General features: G+C 35.4%; 1 protein-coding gene and 1 non-coding gene across 3 annotated transcripts; one reads left to right on the plus strand and one right to left on the minus strand.

The window, feature by feature from the left end:
* The first annotated feature begins 3733 nt into the window (after positions 1-3733).
* Positions 3734-3817, plus strand: TRNAL-CAA (transfer RNA leucine (anticodon CAA)). Its single transcript has one exon. It is a non-coding gene; the product is annotated as a tRNA-Leu (tRNA).
* Positions 3818-9507: 5690 nt separating this feature from the next.
* Positions 9508-12524, minus strand: LOC137718455 (thaumatin-like protein 1b). Of its 2 annotated transcripts, none has more exons than XM_068458009.1 (3): positions 12407-12524; positions 11611-12304; positions 9508-10559 (listed from the first exon to the last, which is right to left on the minus strand). In XM_068458009.1, exons 1-3 carry the CDS (start codon positions 12465-12467, stop codon positions 10349-10351), a joined length of 966 nt encoding a protein of 321 aa, XP_068314110.1. In that variant the 5' UTR covers positions 12468-12524; the 3' UTR covers positions 9508-10348. The 2 variants fall into 2 exon arrangements, with proteins under 2 accessions (XP_068314110.1, XP_068314111.1); XM_068458010.1 differs by lacking the exon at positions 9508-10559 and adding an exon at positions 10589-11472.
* Between the last annotated feature and the right edge of the window lie 833 nt (positions 12525-13357).

The following is a 13357-nucleotide window of genomic DNA, read 5'->3' on the forward strand; positions in this document are numbered from 1 at the left end:
TGATTTTGTGGAGGGTATGATTGCTTGGTGTTTAGGTTTGCATGTGACTACTTATAAAGATGGTGGATTGTGTGATGAAAAAAATTATATGAGCCATGTAACTTGCGTAGGTCAAACAATCAATCTGAGGGAAAGTTCTGCAAAGGGAAATAACAAAATCCTATATATGATATAGTGCTGTCTCTCAGTCGACAGACTTTTTCAAGTACCGAGTATTCAAGGATACTTTACATATCATAAAAGAAATAGAAGAAATAATTTTTTTTGTGTTTTTCTATTTAAATACCAGACACTTGAAACAATTTCTATTTTTCTTAGATCAATAATTTTGTTCAACGTGACACTCTAGAAGAAATGAACTTTATTATTGTATGTGAATGTGGAATTATATTATATAATTTATAAAATACAATAGTACTTAATAGAAAAGCTTAAGCTTCAGTGCCACGCATATTATATATAAACAAGTTTGCAAAACAAAACAAAATAAGATGAAAACAATTAATGTTTGTTGCACTTGATTATGTAGTATATTACTCTTATCCTTTATTCTATCGACCATCTATTGATTTGGTATGTACCAAGGGAAAGGGATCATCTCCTTATCCATTTCTTCTAATCCACTAAATTAGAGAATTCGTACTGTTGAAATTTAATCCAACGGTTGAAGTTATTATAACTTTTAAAGCGGATCCCTGTTGATAATCGTTGAATCAAATTTCAATTACACGAATTCTCTTATGTGATGAATTAGGAAGAAAAGATCAAAAGAGGATCCGTTTCCTGTATCAAGTATCAACAAATTCCACCTAAGAGACGTGTTACGACCACTAAATTATGTATATGTTTCTTGAGAATCTTTGAGAATCTTTGCTTTTCGATCGTTTTCCGAATCCAATGATTCAATCAATGGGGAAGCATCCTCAATTTCTATAGGGTTGACAACTTTTCTACGTGGAATTGAATGCTCAAATCTTTTATATATATAGAGGTAATTTTTAAGGGAAGGGATTTTTATTTTATTTTTATAAAAATAGGGATTAGTTGTGAGATTTATACTACATCGAACTTTAGCGATCTGAATCGTCTATTTTCAAGTTGCACCTCATAGATCATCCTTACAAAATATTAGCCAAATCGAAAATGTTTAAGATATCTAATTGGGTTCAAAGAAATTAACGAATACTTTGTTGTATAAGAAACAATGAAATTTTATCTGGATAATTAAATAGGCAAATGATTTCGGATTGAATTGAATTTTTGCAAGGATGATCTATGAATCGAGACTTATAAAATAGACGGTTCGGATCATAGACATTCGTTGTGGAGTGAGCCCCACACCTAATTCCCATTTGAAAAAAATGGAGATCCCCTTGCATAAAGGATATATATATATGTTGGGTTTTTTACACCATTTTTAACACGTTTTTGTGAGGTTCACTCTGTAATATATTTTAACTATCTGAACCGTCTATATTTTAAAATATCATTCATAGATCATCTTATTTGCAAAACGTTTGACAAATTCAAAACTATTAAGACATTCATTTATAGTAAAGAAAATGGACGAATACGATTATCTAAAGAAACCCTAAATCTTTAATTCAACGACCATGTAGTTTCAAATTTGAATGGTATTTTTTTTAGACATTTCCTTTTAAGAATTAATTTTACAAGTTTTAGCTCAGATAGTGAACCGAATCACATAAAGAAATGGAGATTTCTTAGAAGAGAAAAATTTCATCGGAAAAGTTAGAATAATTTACAATGTAGCATGCACGTACAATGTACATGCCCATGCACAAGAATTTATTTCGTTTTTTAAAAGAAAATTTCAGCAATTATATAATTGATATTAACTTCTTCTATGCAAGTTTATCTTACGCTGCAAGTTCTAAGTTCGAATAAAATTGAAAAGAGAGTGTATCAGGTAATCGATAGTTAACATGCCAGAAGAAAATCTTTACTAAGCCAAATTTCGATTTACCTAATAAAAATGTGTTAATGAAATTGACCAATTAGTGCTTAAACGTGTTTGGATTGTTTATTTTCCCAGGAGGATCCTTGTTGGATCCTCCAATCACATTCGTTCATCGTATATCGTACGGTCAGAAATCGTTATAGTTTTTTTTATTTAAAATTGAATATGAACAGTACTTGACAAAAACTGACTACACAATATATAATAAACATATATAATTGAAGAATTCTAGAATTCTCACAAAGAGGATCCGGCGAGATCCTCTCTCTTTACTTTCGATACCTTCATGATTGAGACTGAGCATGTGAGACTGAATTGGAAAGCGAACTCTTTGCACAATGATGGGAAACCTAGCACGTGGGACGGTGGACGCATAGCTGTTGTGCTCTGTAACTCGCCACGTGTACTGTCTGTTGATGTCTATAATTTTACTCCTGCCGCCCAAAAAAAATTAAATAAAAAATGATCATGTTTATGTGTGTCTTTTTGGTTAAACTGAAATTAATCAGCTTGATCACAAATCTTAAGTATGGTTGATATCTTGCTCATGTATGTTTAGCAAATTTTCAGAATCCAGGAAAAAAAATAAAACAAGCAAACCACGTGATTAGATGTGTATATCATGAAACATGTCTCTTTTAATTACATATTTTATCTCTCTTAATTTTCACTGCGAATTTAAATTAAATTATTATGACTAATTCATTGAGAAGTTTAACAAAGCTAGAGCCATGAAGGGAACAAGTTGGTCTTAGGCCTGGTTTGGTACTGAGGTGATTCTGAAAAAAAACTGGTATAAAAAAAAGCTGTGAGCTGTTTTTGTGTTTGGTAAACATTCAACTTCAGCTTTTTTTCACAGTTTTGGGTGAAAAAAAGCCAAAAACAAGAAGCTGCAAAACCCAGCTTTGTAAAACCGGCTTTTTTTCACATCTGTTTTACATAAAAGTTTACCAAACACTATAATACTGCTTTGTTTTTTTCAAAAGCACTTTTACAAAAGAGCTTACCAAACACTCTGCTGCTTTATTTCACAGCTGCTTATTCTCACAGCATAATAAAAGCAGTTTTTTTTCAAAGCACAACAATATCAAACCAGCCCTTAGGCCCCTCCTGACACTTTTTCCACACATAAAAGTTTAGTGTTGTACTTATGATTTTCAAAGTTTTTCGAAGGCTCGGTTCAGGCCCCCCTAATCCGGCGTTTTTACTTTAATTTCTTTCATTGAGTTTGATTTGAGGTTGGTAGCTCATGTGGAGTTTAGGCTATCTGTTGCTTGTGAGCTTTGGTAAGGACTTTGGTCCGAGTATCAATGAAGGGAGAGAGGAAGAAAATCAAAGATGATTGAGATTTAAGTTTAAGAAAGAGAATGATGATGATAATACCATACCAGAACCCAAACAAGTTGATCGGTTGCTCACTGAGGCTCCGCCATTGAGGCTCAATCCACTCTTCTACCTTTAATGTAAATAATACAGTATGTAATAAAAAATAAAGAAATATAATTGCTTGTCCAAATTAAGTTTATGGATGTCGATCATCGATCAACCTGGTAAAGCAAAAGCTTCGGAGTGACCGACATTGCTGATAAGGCTCCACGTAAGACCATGCATGGACCATGGTGGCGTGGAATGCACTTCCCGCTGTGGGTCTCCTGCTTTAAACTTTACACATGGACCCGCGTATTTGTTAATGATTGCCAAATACACACGTTTTCATTAATTAACAGAATCTAAGAAATTTAACAGCCACAAGTCAGGATGGCCGAGTGGTCTAAGGCGCCAGACTCAAGTTCTGGTCTTCGAGAGAGGGCGTGGGTTCAAATCCCACTTCTGACAAATGTATTTTTCTGATAGTTTTATTTTCCTTTGAATAATTTTTTGCTTCAACTCAGTGCCTTTGAGAATTCAGCGGCCTCACAGACATAATTCATAAGAAATTTTGACTTTATTTTTTAAGTTATCCATGAATTACACGAAAACTTAGAAGACTGGTAATTAAATTGGGTATCTGGAACGTCAACAAAGCAAAGTACATTGCATGCATGCATGTGGTGCTTTTGGTGCGATGACTTGCTAGCTATATACTGCGTTTGCCTACATGGATTGACGTAGGAGCTTTGGTTTGTAGAGATATGTAGCATTGCAGCTCAAAAGAGTACTTTTCTTGTTGAATTTAGCAGGCGGGTTTAGCATTTAATACAAACTCATGTGTAAGACTCTCTCTTCCCACGATCTTGTATTAGTGGTTGAGAGCACCACAATGACAATGAAATTGTTCAATCTCTCTCCACATGTCAAAACATAATGTACGTTAAATATGTAAATCGCACTTAGAGCCGGGATGTTAGCATTACAAACGATTAATCACTCAATAAGTAGAGTTATATAGTCGCTTAAAACATGTTGCGTATATGGGTAATCCAAAACCCTAGCACACCAAATTTTCTGCTTTTTAAAAGAAATGAATGAATAAAAATTGGTGGTTTTGAGACTTTTGACCATCATGCATGCAAAAGTGCAGAAGGTACGATAGCTTAGCTAGGTTATCAAGTTGGCGGTGGAGGGAACTCTGCATAATACGTATGATGATGACATGCAACTGATGCGAGTGGAATGTCGACGCTGCATGTTCAAAAGGTGCCCGCGCTCCCTGGAACGTCCCATGTGGAATTGCAGCATGTGCAAAAATTGACCGCATCAGAAAGTTCTTCCCTTATCTTAGTTAGACCCCTTTAATTTTGGGATGACCATGGAAGCACTGCAACAGGAACTAACTGTTAGGCTGTTAGCTAGGCGATGACTGTTTAGTTTCTACTTTTAAGCAACTTGCACACATTTGCAACGGTGGTCCAATGAAAGGAGATCAGATCGATATCTGTTGATCGAAACCGCGATACGAAAATATGTTTCTCTAATTTCTTTCCCCCTTGTTTCTGACTTTTAGATTGTTGATCAGACATTGTGTACTGTTGTAGAGGATATAAATCTAGCAGATAGGGTATCTTTTTTGGTAAATTACTTTTTCTCTCTTCTTTTTACTTTAATTGTGCACAAATGGCTGATGTATATGGACCCTCCCTAACTATAAAAGTGATTTTATTAATCTAAAGTAAAAGTATTACTGATGGGTGCATATTTTTCTCATATATTTCCTTTGGAGTTTGTATATATGAAGGGGTTAAATGCACTAATTTATATTGTTTTAATTTATAAGCATTTAATACGGGAGTTACGTGAAAAAGAAGTGAAAAATAGAGATTTCAGGTGTCTACAGTAATTGCAGTAGAACAAGAGGCTAACTAGTTGCGCGAAGACATGTGCATTACAACAAGGAGATGAAACCGAGCAGTTTTGGAATCAAATAGAGATGGAAGTGATATTCAATGGAATTTAGGAGAGAACTTAATTTCTAGTTTTTATTATTTCCGTTTATTTTTCATTTTCTTTAATAAGGACTTCAAGTCTATTAGTGATAAGATTTTAGTGGCGTTTTAATTGGATTTCAATTAGCCTTTAATACCCTTGGCGTGGGTTTTATAATAAGGAGATCCATCTCCTTGTGAAAAGTCAGCCACAAAAACAAAACCAAAAATCATTTATTCTACATAGGGGGTTGCGGCAAGGAAGGCCAAGAGGAAGAGCTACTTTGGAGTTTTTCTTTACTAGGGCTATGATGTAGCCTAATCATGAATACTTAATTGCCTTGTGGCATTGTTATATTATCATGTTTTTCTTCTTTATTGAGTATCTTTTGCTATTCGTAAAGCGCTTGATTTTTATTTAGATGCTTGATCACCATTTAGGTTTAAATTAGGTTGATTTGATGCAAGTTAGAGTAGATGCCATACTTAACTTGGGTTTAGCTTCTTGCAATTGATACAGTAAACACCTATTTGTAGATGCCATACAATTAGGGTTTATGTGATTTTCCAAGAATTTCCATAGAGCTTAATGGGTTCTTACTTGTTTAAATCCATCTATATGCCATAGAGGGTTAACATGTAAGGATACTTTTGATGTAACCAAATGTCATGGCCATCGAATAATTTAGGGAAAATCGATCAACAACATTATGGAACTACTTGAACATAACATATTAAGAGAATTAAGTAGGATTGGTTACAGTGAATTCGGATGCCTTAGGTTTTCTTTTCTTATATTTTAATCTTATTATTTTATGCATTTTATTTTTGAAGTTGTATTTTATTTTAGTTTAATTCAAATTGTATCTATCTTTTTTTTTTCTTTTTTTTTGTTAAGGCTTCTCAACTACAATTTGTTTCAATTTAATTAATAAGACTTTGAGAATCAATTCAATCTACATCGGACGATATCGGTACTTATATGCTATACAATCATCCAATTCGTATACTTGCGAACACTAAAATTCGAGACTTAATGAGTTTAATTTTGATTATCTAATTTACTCAACAATTACATTGAAAGGAAAGATCGACTTGTAAGTTGTAATAAAGGGCAGCTGACAAAGTGATGTCATGGAATGCAGGTGCCATGCAATTTAACCTTTATATCAATAGTAAAATAAGCTGCTCGTTAGGTATTGAACTCATTATTCATAAAAGTGGAACTTAAAAACACCATATACCATTATACCGTAGTGCTAGGAACATCCTTTTTTTTCTCTTTCCTTAAATATAAGGAGTTTTAACGAAAAGTTCACGATGCTGTTCACTTTAATGAACACCCATATTTTTACACTAAAAAGTTAAGCTTAGTACTATTCATTTTACCCTTTATTTTGTCCTTATCATTAAAACTCAAAGTTTTCAAGCTATTTTTATTAGTTTTCCTTTAAATATACATATAAATACCAATTAGGAGTTTCAAAAGAATGGGGTTAGGATCGGAAGCTGATTTGAGTAAAATGCAGTTTGTCTGAGTTGTGTGTTTGGCCCAACACACATACACTTTGCATATAATTTTGCTTCATTCGGCCAGATGGGCTTAGCTCTGCAGACTTTCTATAAAAGCTCATTTGGATGGACTTATCGGTTTAACAAACAAGAAAAACTAAAAAGGAAAAAGATTGAAAGTAAAGAGTTTTTGTTGGTTGAAAACTTTGTAAAGTCCAATAACTTATGGATAACGCAGTTCAGCGTTTAGAATATGCAACTAGCATTGCTTACATGATCCAAACAAAAGAATCTGCAACTAACAATTTTATATATTTTATTAAAAATTTGTCTGAGGTATTAAGTTTGACAAAAAGTTTGTTTACAGTGGAGATTCACTTATTCTGGTTTGATAATTAACTCACACACCAAAAAAAAAAAAAAAAAAGTAATTTCCTTTCCAACAAAGGATTATAGGTCAAAAATGGAGGCAAGTTTCACATTCAGATCATTATCCAGAGTGCCCTTTAATATAGTTATTTTTTGTCTGTTAATTATATATGTATATACACATATTCAGGCGGCAACATATATATATATATATATATATTATGTATGTATGTATGTATATATCATATTCTTCGAATTTCAGGCTCTATTTGTTTTGATTGGCGAAAATGATGTCCCAACGAATCCCTATATATATATATATATGAAAGCTTTTAGTTTGTTCATATATATGCATATATAGTCGAGTAATTTATGTAAAACATAAAGGTAGAAAACTACCGCAGGAGGTAGTAGTTAAGTAGAAGTTTAGTTTTGTGCAAGTCAAGTTGACAAGACAAAAGTGTGGCTGCACTGCACTTTGGTCCAACATCTCATTCATCATGACTCGGATTTCAATTAGCGGTAATCATCCTTCTTCAAATTTCATTAAATAAACAATAATACAAAGAAATTATTAAGAATAATTTTGACAGGCAAGCAACTTTAAGGGTTTGCCAACTTGAAAACAAAGGAATAATTTTAACAAGCAAGCATCTTGAAGTGTTTGCCAACTTCTAAACAAAGTTTCGCGGCTGCATTTTGACTAAATCAGTAGTAGTGGATTCGATGGGCTGACGCAGCCCCAACAAGAAGTAGTAGAGCTTGATTGGACATAAAGCTTCACTGTTCATTAAGCGATATATATATATATAGTGACCTACGTCTTTATATTGATTGTTTCGTTACGTCTTTATATTGATTGTTTCGTATCATGTATTGATTATATGACGTTCTTAATTCTATTTTTGAGCTAAAAAATATAAAAATACTAAATTTTACACAATCATTACGTGATCACAAAACGATAAATTCACTATCATATCCCGCTCCAAATATACCTGTTATGAAACTGGTCGTTCATGAACATATATGTTATATACATAAGCCAATTTGGACACATGCCAAAAATTCTTGACCCGAGCCAGAAAATAACTAAAGGGGCGCACACGCACACCAGAGTGGAATGGAATATACGGCGCTCCACATCTCTCATGAGTTATATATACATAATTTATATGATTAAAAATTTAATAAAATAAGATCAATAAAATGAAGAGTTAGAAGTATTATTGTGTGGTGTGGTGTGGTGGTAGCGTAGATAAGGCAGGCCAAGCCAGCCAATGAACCATCGTGCGTATGACGGAAGCTCCATGCGCATGCAGCAGCCGCAGCAGCACCACCAAATGAAGGACGTGCGCTACTTGATTCTTAACACCGACCTCCATTGGCCACTTCGAAACCTCAAACAGTCACCACCCACCACATGTATAATCTTAACCTTATTATTGTTTGGTTACACACTTGACACTTACAGCGATCAAATGAGCCACACTTTACAAAAAGTGAATTTGTATAAATAGACACTTGTTACAATTCAATCCACAAATTTTATTCCAAAAAATCTTTAACACATATACGACATCTGTTGTACGAGGTCAATTTATGTTTGTTATAAGACATTGTCGAGAATTCTATAATTTACTTGTATGTGCGATGCATAGATGCATCGATGCATTAGTTAGACAACTAAATTTACGTTTGACAATCTCAATTTAGCATTGAAACAAGTTCTTCTTAATTGATTTTGTGATACATTTTGATTATGATGAGAAAGTAAGTCCACAGGTATATTGGGACGCAATCATTAACGCAATCACCAAACCTTTGTTTCTAAGGATTATGATAACATCAAATAATTAAAAGAAAGAATAACCATGGATGACGCAAATGTGTTATAATGTCAACATAAGTTAGTTAGGGTTTATTACCGATGATAGGGTCATTGCAAACTCTAACATAATTAGTTTAGCCATCATGTGTACTCAGAGTCTCCAAACTATAATTATGAATACATGTCTGTGAAAATGTAAAGTATGGTGATTGATAGAGAGAGACTGCGAAAATCACTTCTCAAACTTTAATATTAAACACGAAGAAAGTGAATGATTAAGGTCATCTCATGCATTAACCATCCACATATTTGAATAATCAAAATTCAAAAAGCTTTATTATTTACATTATCCTCATCCCATCGTTGCTTCATATAATGTCAAATTTAAGTGATACAAAAGTATATACAAAATGCTGAGTGACAAAGTGACATCAAATGGAAATAATACAAGCTTAGCAAAAACAAAAACTTCATTATCTTAGAACCAAATTATGCAGTTTACAATATATAAATTATATATTGTATATTTTACATATGATGTGTATCACTACATTCCCCACAACAAACAAAAATGAATTTCGACCCTCCATTTAATATAAAGAATTGGATGACGAAAAACAATAAAAAAAATTTCAAATGAGCCACAATAATTTTCCATATATAATCCCTAATTAATAATCTAATTACCTAATAATCCAATAATCTAATCTAACCTCTGCCAATTGGATTTTAGAAGCTGACGGGTGGGTGGGGAGAAATTTTTTATTGTAATCGGAATATAGATGGTACACCACGTGTTTTTATATAAGTGGTGAAAATTTTTATTTTTTAAGTTATTAACTTTTTAAAATACATATTTCACTATTTGTATAGCGACATGTGGTGTACTATCTTGTGTTCCGATCATATTGAAAAATCTCTGGTAGGTGGGCTTTTCCCATCACATGACTCTATGCCACGTAACCACGGCCAGAACCACCTACCAAAATTCACATGGCCAGAAAAGGAAGGAAGAGGATCCTCTCCTGAGCTCAAGATGGGGATCCTCTTGATCGGTCCATCTAGACCTTTCAAATTCAATCCAACGGTTACAATTATTATAATTTTCCGAGGATCCCCTATTTAGAACCGTTGGATTAAATTTGAACGATCCAGATAAATAGATCATCAGGAGGATCCCCATCCTGAACTCAGAAGAGGATCCTCTTTCGAAAAGAAATATGTTGAAGGGTCCACCATCCTAAATTGGGGCCATGTTATTGAATCACATGGGCCCAACCAACAGCGACTCAGTTAGAACAAGAGCTGCCATAGCACAGTGATGACGCCGACCGTACTCATTACACGTGGTTCGAACGTGTGAATGGACGCGGCCGAAAATGAATCGTATGAGCCGCCTTCGTACTCCATTGTGTTGTTTATCTCTTGCGGCGAGGTTGAGGTGGTTGTCGACGGCGGTGTGGTTGTCGGCTGCGGCTGTGTGTTGTCCTGTGACGCTTTCTGGCTGTAAAATTGCACAATATTCACAGTCAGTACAATTACCGTTACAAAAATAAATACCAGGAAAAATGTAAATTGTGGACCATTGCAAAAATAATGTGACGAGTTTTGGAGTGTGTGTTGAGTTTTAATTAATTAAGAAGGGGAATCGGATCTGCGTTTTGCTCCGGCATCGGAGACCGCATGTGGAATTCTAAATGGGAAATCCTTTTTCTGAGGATCCAAGGGATTCCGTGATCGTGACCGTTTATTATATATCGTGTGATCATTTTTTGTTAGATACTCTTTATATTTAATTTTAAATTTTAAATTTAAAATGATTTCTAACTTTACAATGTACAATGAACGATCACGATCACATGATCTTTCGGATACCTTTTCCTTCTAAATGGACGAGCCTGGAATTTTATAAGTGCACCACTCCACCACTTTATTTGAAAAGACCGTTTCGACCTTCATTTGTTTAATCTATTTGGTGGCAGACACAAATTCATAAATTAGTATTCTGTACTAATGCTAAGGAAACTCTTCGTAGATTCTTTACTACCTTATATTTTTTTTTAATACAATATGTTATAATATTGATATTGAATTTGACGTTAAAATGTAAGGTGGTAGAGTTCATATACCATCTTGAAAGAATGCCCGTAGCATTTATCGACAAACAAATTTTAAGATTGGTTTTGACTTTTACAATTGAATTGCCACACTATCATGCTTGAAAAAATCAAGAGAAAGACTTCCATGAAACATGCATGCAGCGATGATAATATATTTAGCTAATCAGTTAAAATGCATGATAATGTGTAATTGATAATGTCGGCGGGAGAGCCGTCCGTTTGTTAGCCCCCATCACTGATAATGACTACTGACCTTTCGGATATTCCGTTGAGTTAAACCGACGTAACGGAAAAAACCTAGCACCAGGAAGTAAATGAGTGAAAAATTTTCACCCCTAACGGCTTCATACGAAGCTAATCGGGAGGACGAAACTACCCTTATAACGGTCGAAAAAGGAGGGAAGCAGAACGTAAAGGATAATTCCGTAAATTTACCTGGTGCTAGGCGATGGGCAGAAGATGATGGTGTAGTCGCCACCGGCGCATGTGAAGGTGCTGGTCTTGTCGTCGTAAGCGTAACTGTATGCTTTTGGGCACGCGCTCTTGAAAATCTGAGAGTATTGAGAGGGCTTGCAAGTGTCGGGTGAACCGTAGGCGCCGCTGCAACAGTACTGCGGCTGAGCGAACGCCTCGCACGCGCTCTTGCACGCGACTGCTTCACCTCCGTCGGCACTGGTGACCTTGAGATCGGAAGGGCAGATGGTGTTGAGGTCGGTAACGCAGCCGGTGTTCGTACAGTTGGTCCCAGTGCCGCCATTGGGGACCACCAGCATTGGGAGGTTGTACCCGTCCACGAGGCTGACGTCGAAGAAATCAAGCCCGCCGGAGCCGTCGAGTGTGAATTCAGCGAGAGTGGCGGGCGGGGCGGCTCCGTTGCCTGAGCATTCTAATTTTCCTGAGCCGCAGTCGGCGGTGAGGCAGGAGAATTTGCCGGCGGAGTCGTGGGAGCAGAGGGTTCGGCCCCAGAAGCGGCCGCCCCACGAGGCTGGGGCGGAGATAGTTTTCGTTTCGCCCTTTGCGAGGGCGAAGCCGGTGGTCGGAAGAGGTGAGACGCCGGCGTTGGTGAGAATGCCCGGCCACACTGTGTAGTCGCACTTGTTCTCCATTGTGAATGTCCTTGAAACAACACCTGCGCGTTAATAAAACAGGACAAAATTAGTACACAAATTAACAAAATTGGACCCAGAATTATAACAAAGCTGGGAATTTAATTGGGGTTAGAGATTATTACCTGATGTTTGTAGCCCCAGGATGGTTAACAGAGAAATTAACAATGATGGTAATCGAGCCATGGATTCAAAGCTGGGATATGGAGAGAGAGAACAGAGGAAAGGGTGTGTGGGATTTTCTGAAAAGTTGGGTGGGCAGAGAATTTATAGAAGAAAAGGGAAGAGGAAGAGGAAGAGGTGAAAGCTTTTTCCTTTGCGTCTTCCATTCCACGTTGCGTTAGGAAACTTTTTCACTTTTTACGTTGCGTTATTTTGGTGATACAATGAAAAGTAAAACAGAGGGTAACTAATCCAACTGATTTGATGCATGGTTTATTTTGGCACACTTTTCTCAAGGGACATACATTTTTCTAACTTCTTTTATTTCCTTTTCTTCTAAAAAAGCGATTGTTACGTTTTCTCAAGGGACATACATTTTTCTAACTTCTTTTATTTCCTTTTCTTCTAATAAAGCGATTGTTACGTTTCTGGTTTTTCATTCCCACTTCTTCTTTAATTTATATCCATTGATTTTCTTTTGATTTTTTTTTTTCGTTTAGAAGGGAGATCAGCCGGTGGTTTCATTACGACAATCCACCTTCTTGGGGATCGGGAATACTCATAAAGGTATTTCAGTCTCTTTTAGCCAGCATCATGTGATTTACCAACACTAGGAATCAAACACATTACTTGATGCATGAAATGTGGGCTTGTAATTTGTCTCAAACAACTGGACCACTATGAGATGATTATTTTTTTAAATTTATTGAATGCAAAAGAGAGGAAAGAATGGAAGAGTTCGAGAAAACTAAAGCTTATGGTTTAGATTTTAATACTAGTACACAAGATAATATGGATCAAGGAAAGTGAATTTTAGGTGACAGGCAGGTGTGATGAACTCTATTGATATGTCAATTTTATTGCTATTAATTTCATAGGTTGTTCTACCATACTCTTGTACTAGAATTTCTCAG

The sequence above is a fragment of the Pyrus communis genome, chromosome 15, assembly GCF_963583255.1.
Source record: "Pyrus communis chromosome 15, drPyrComm1.1, whole genome shotgun sequence".
Lineage (NCBI taxonomy): Eukaryota > Viridiplantae > Streptophyta > Magnoliopsida > Rosales > Rosaceae > Pyrus > Pyrus communis.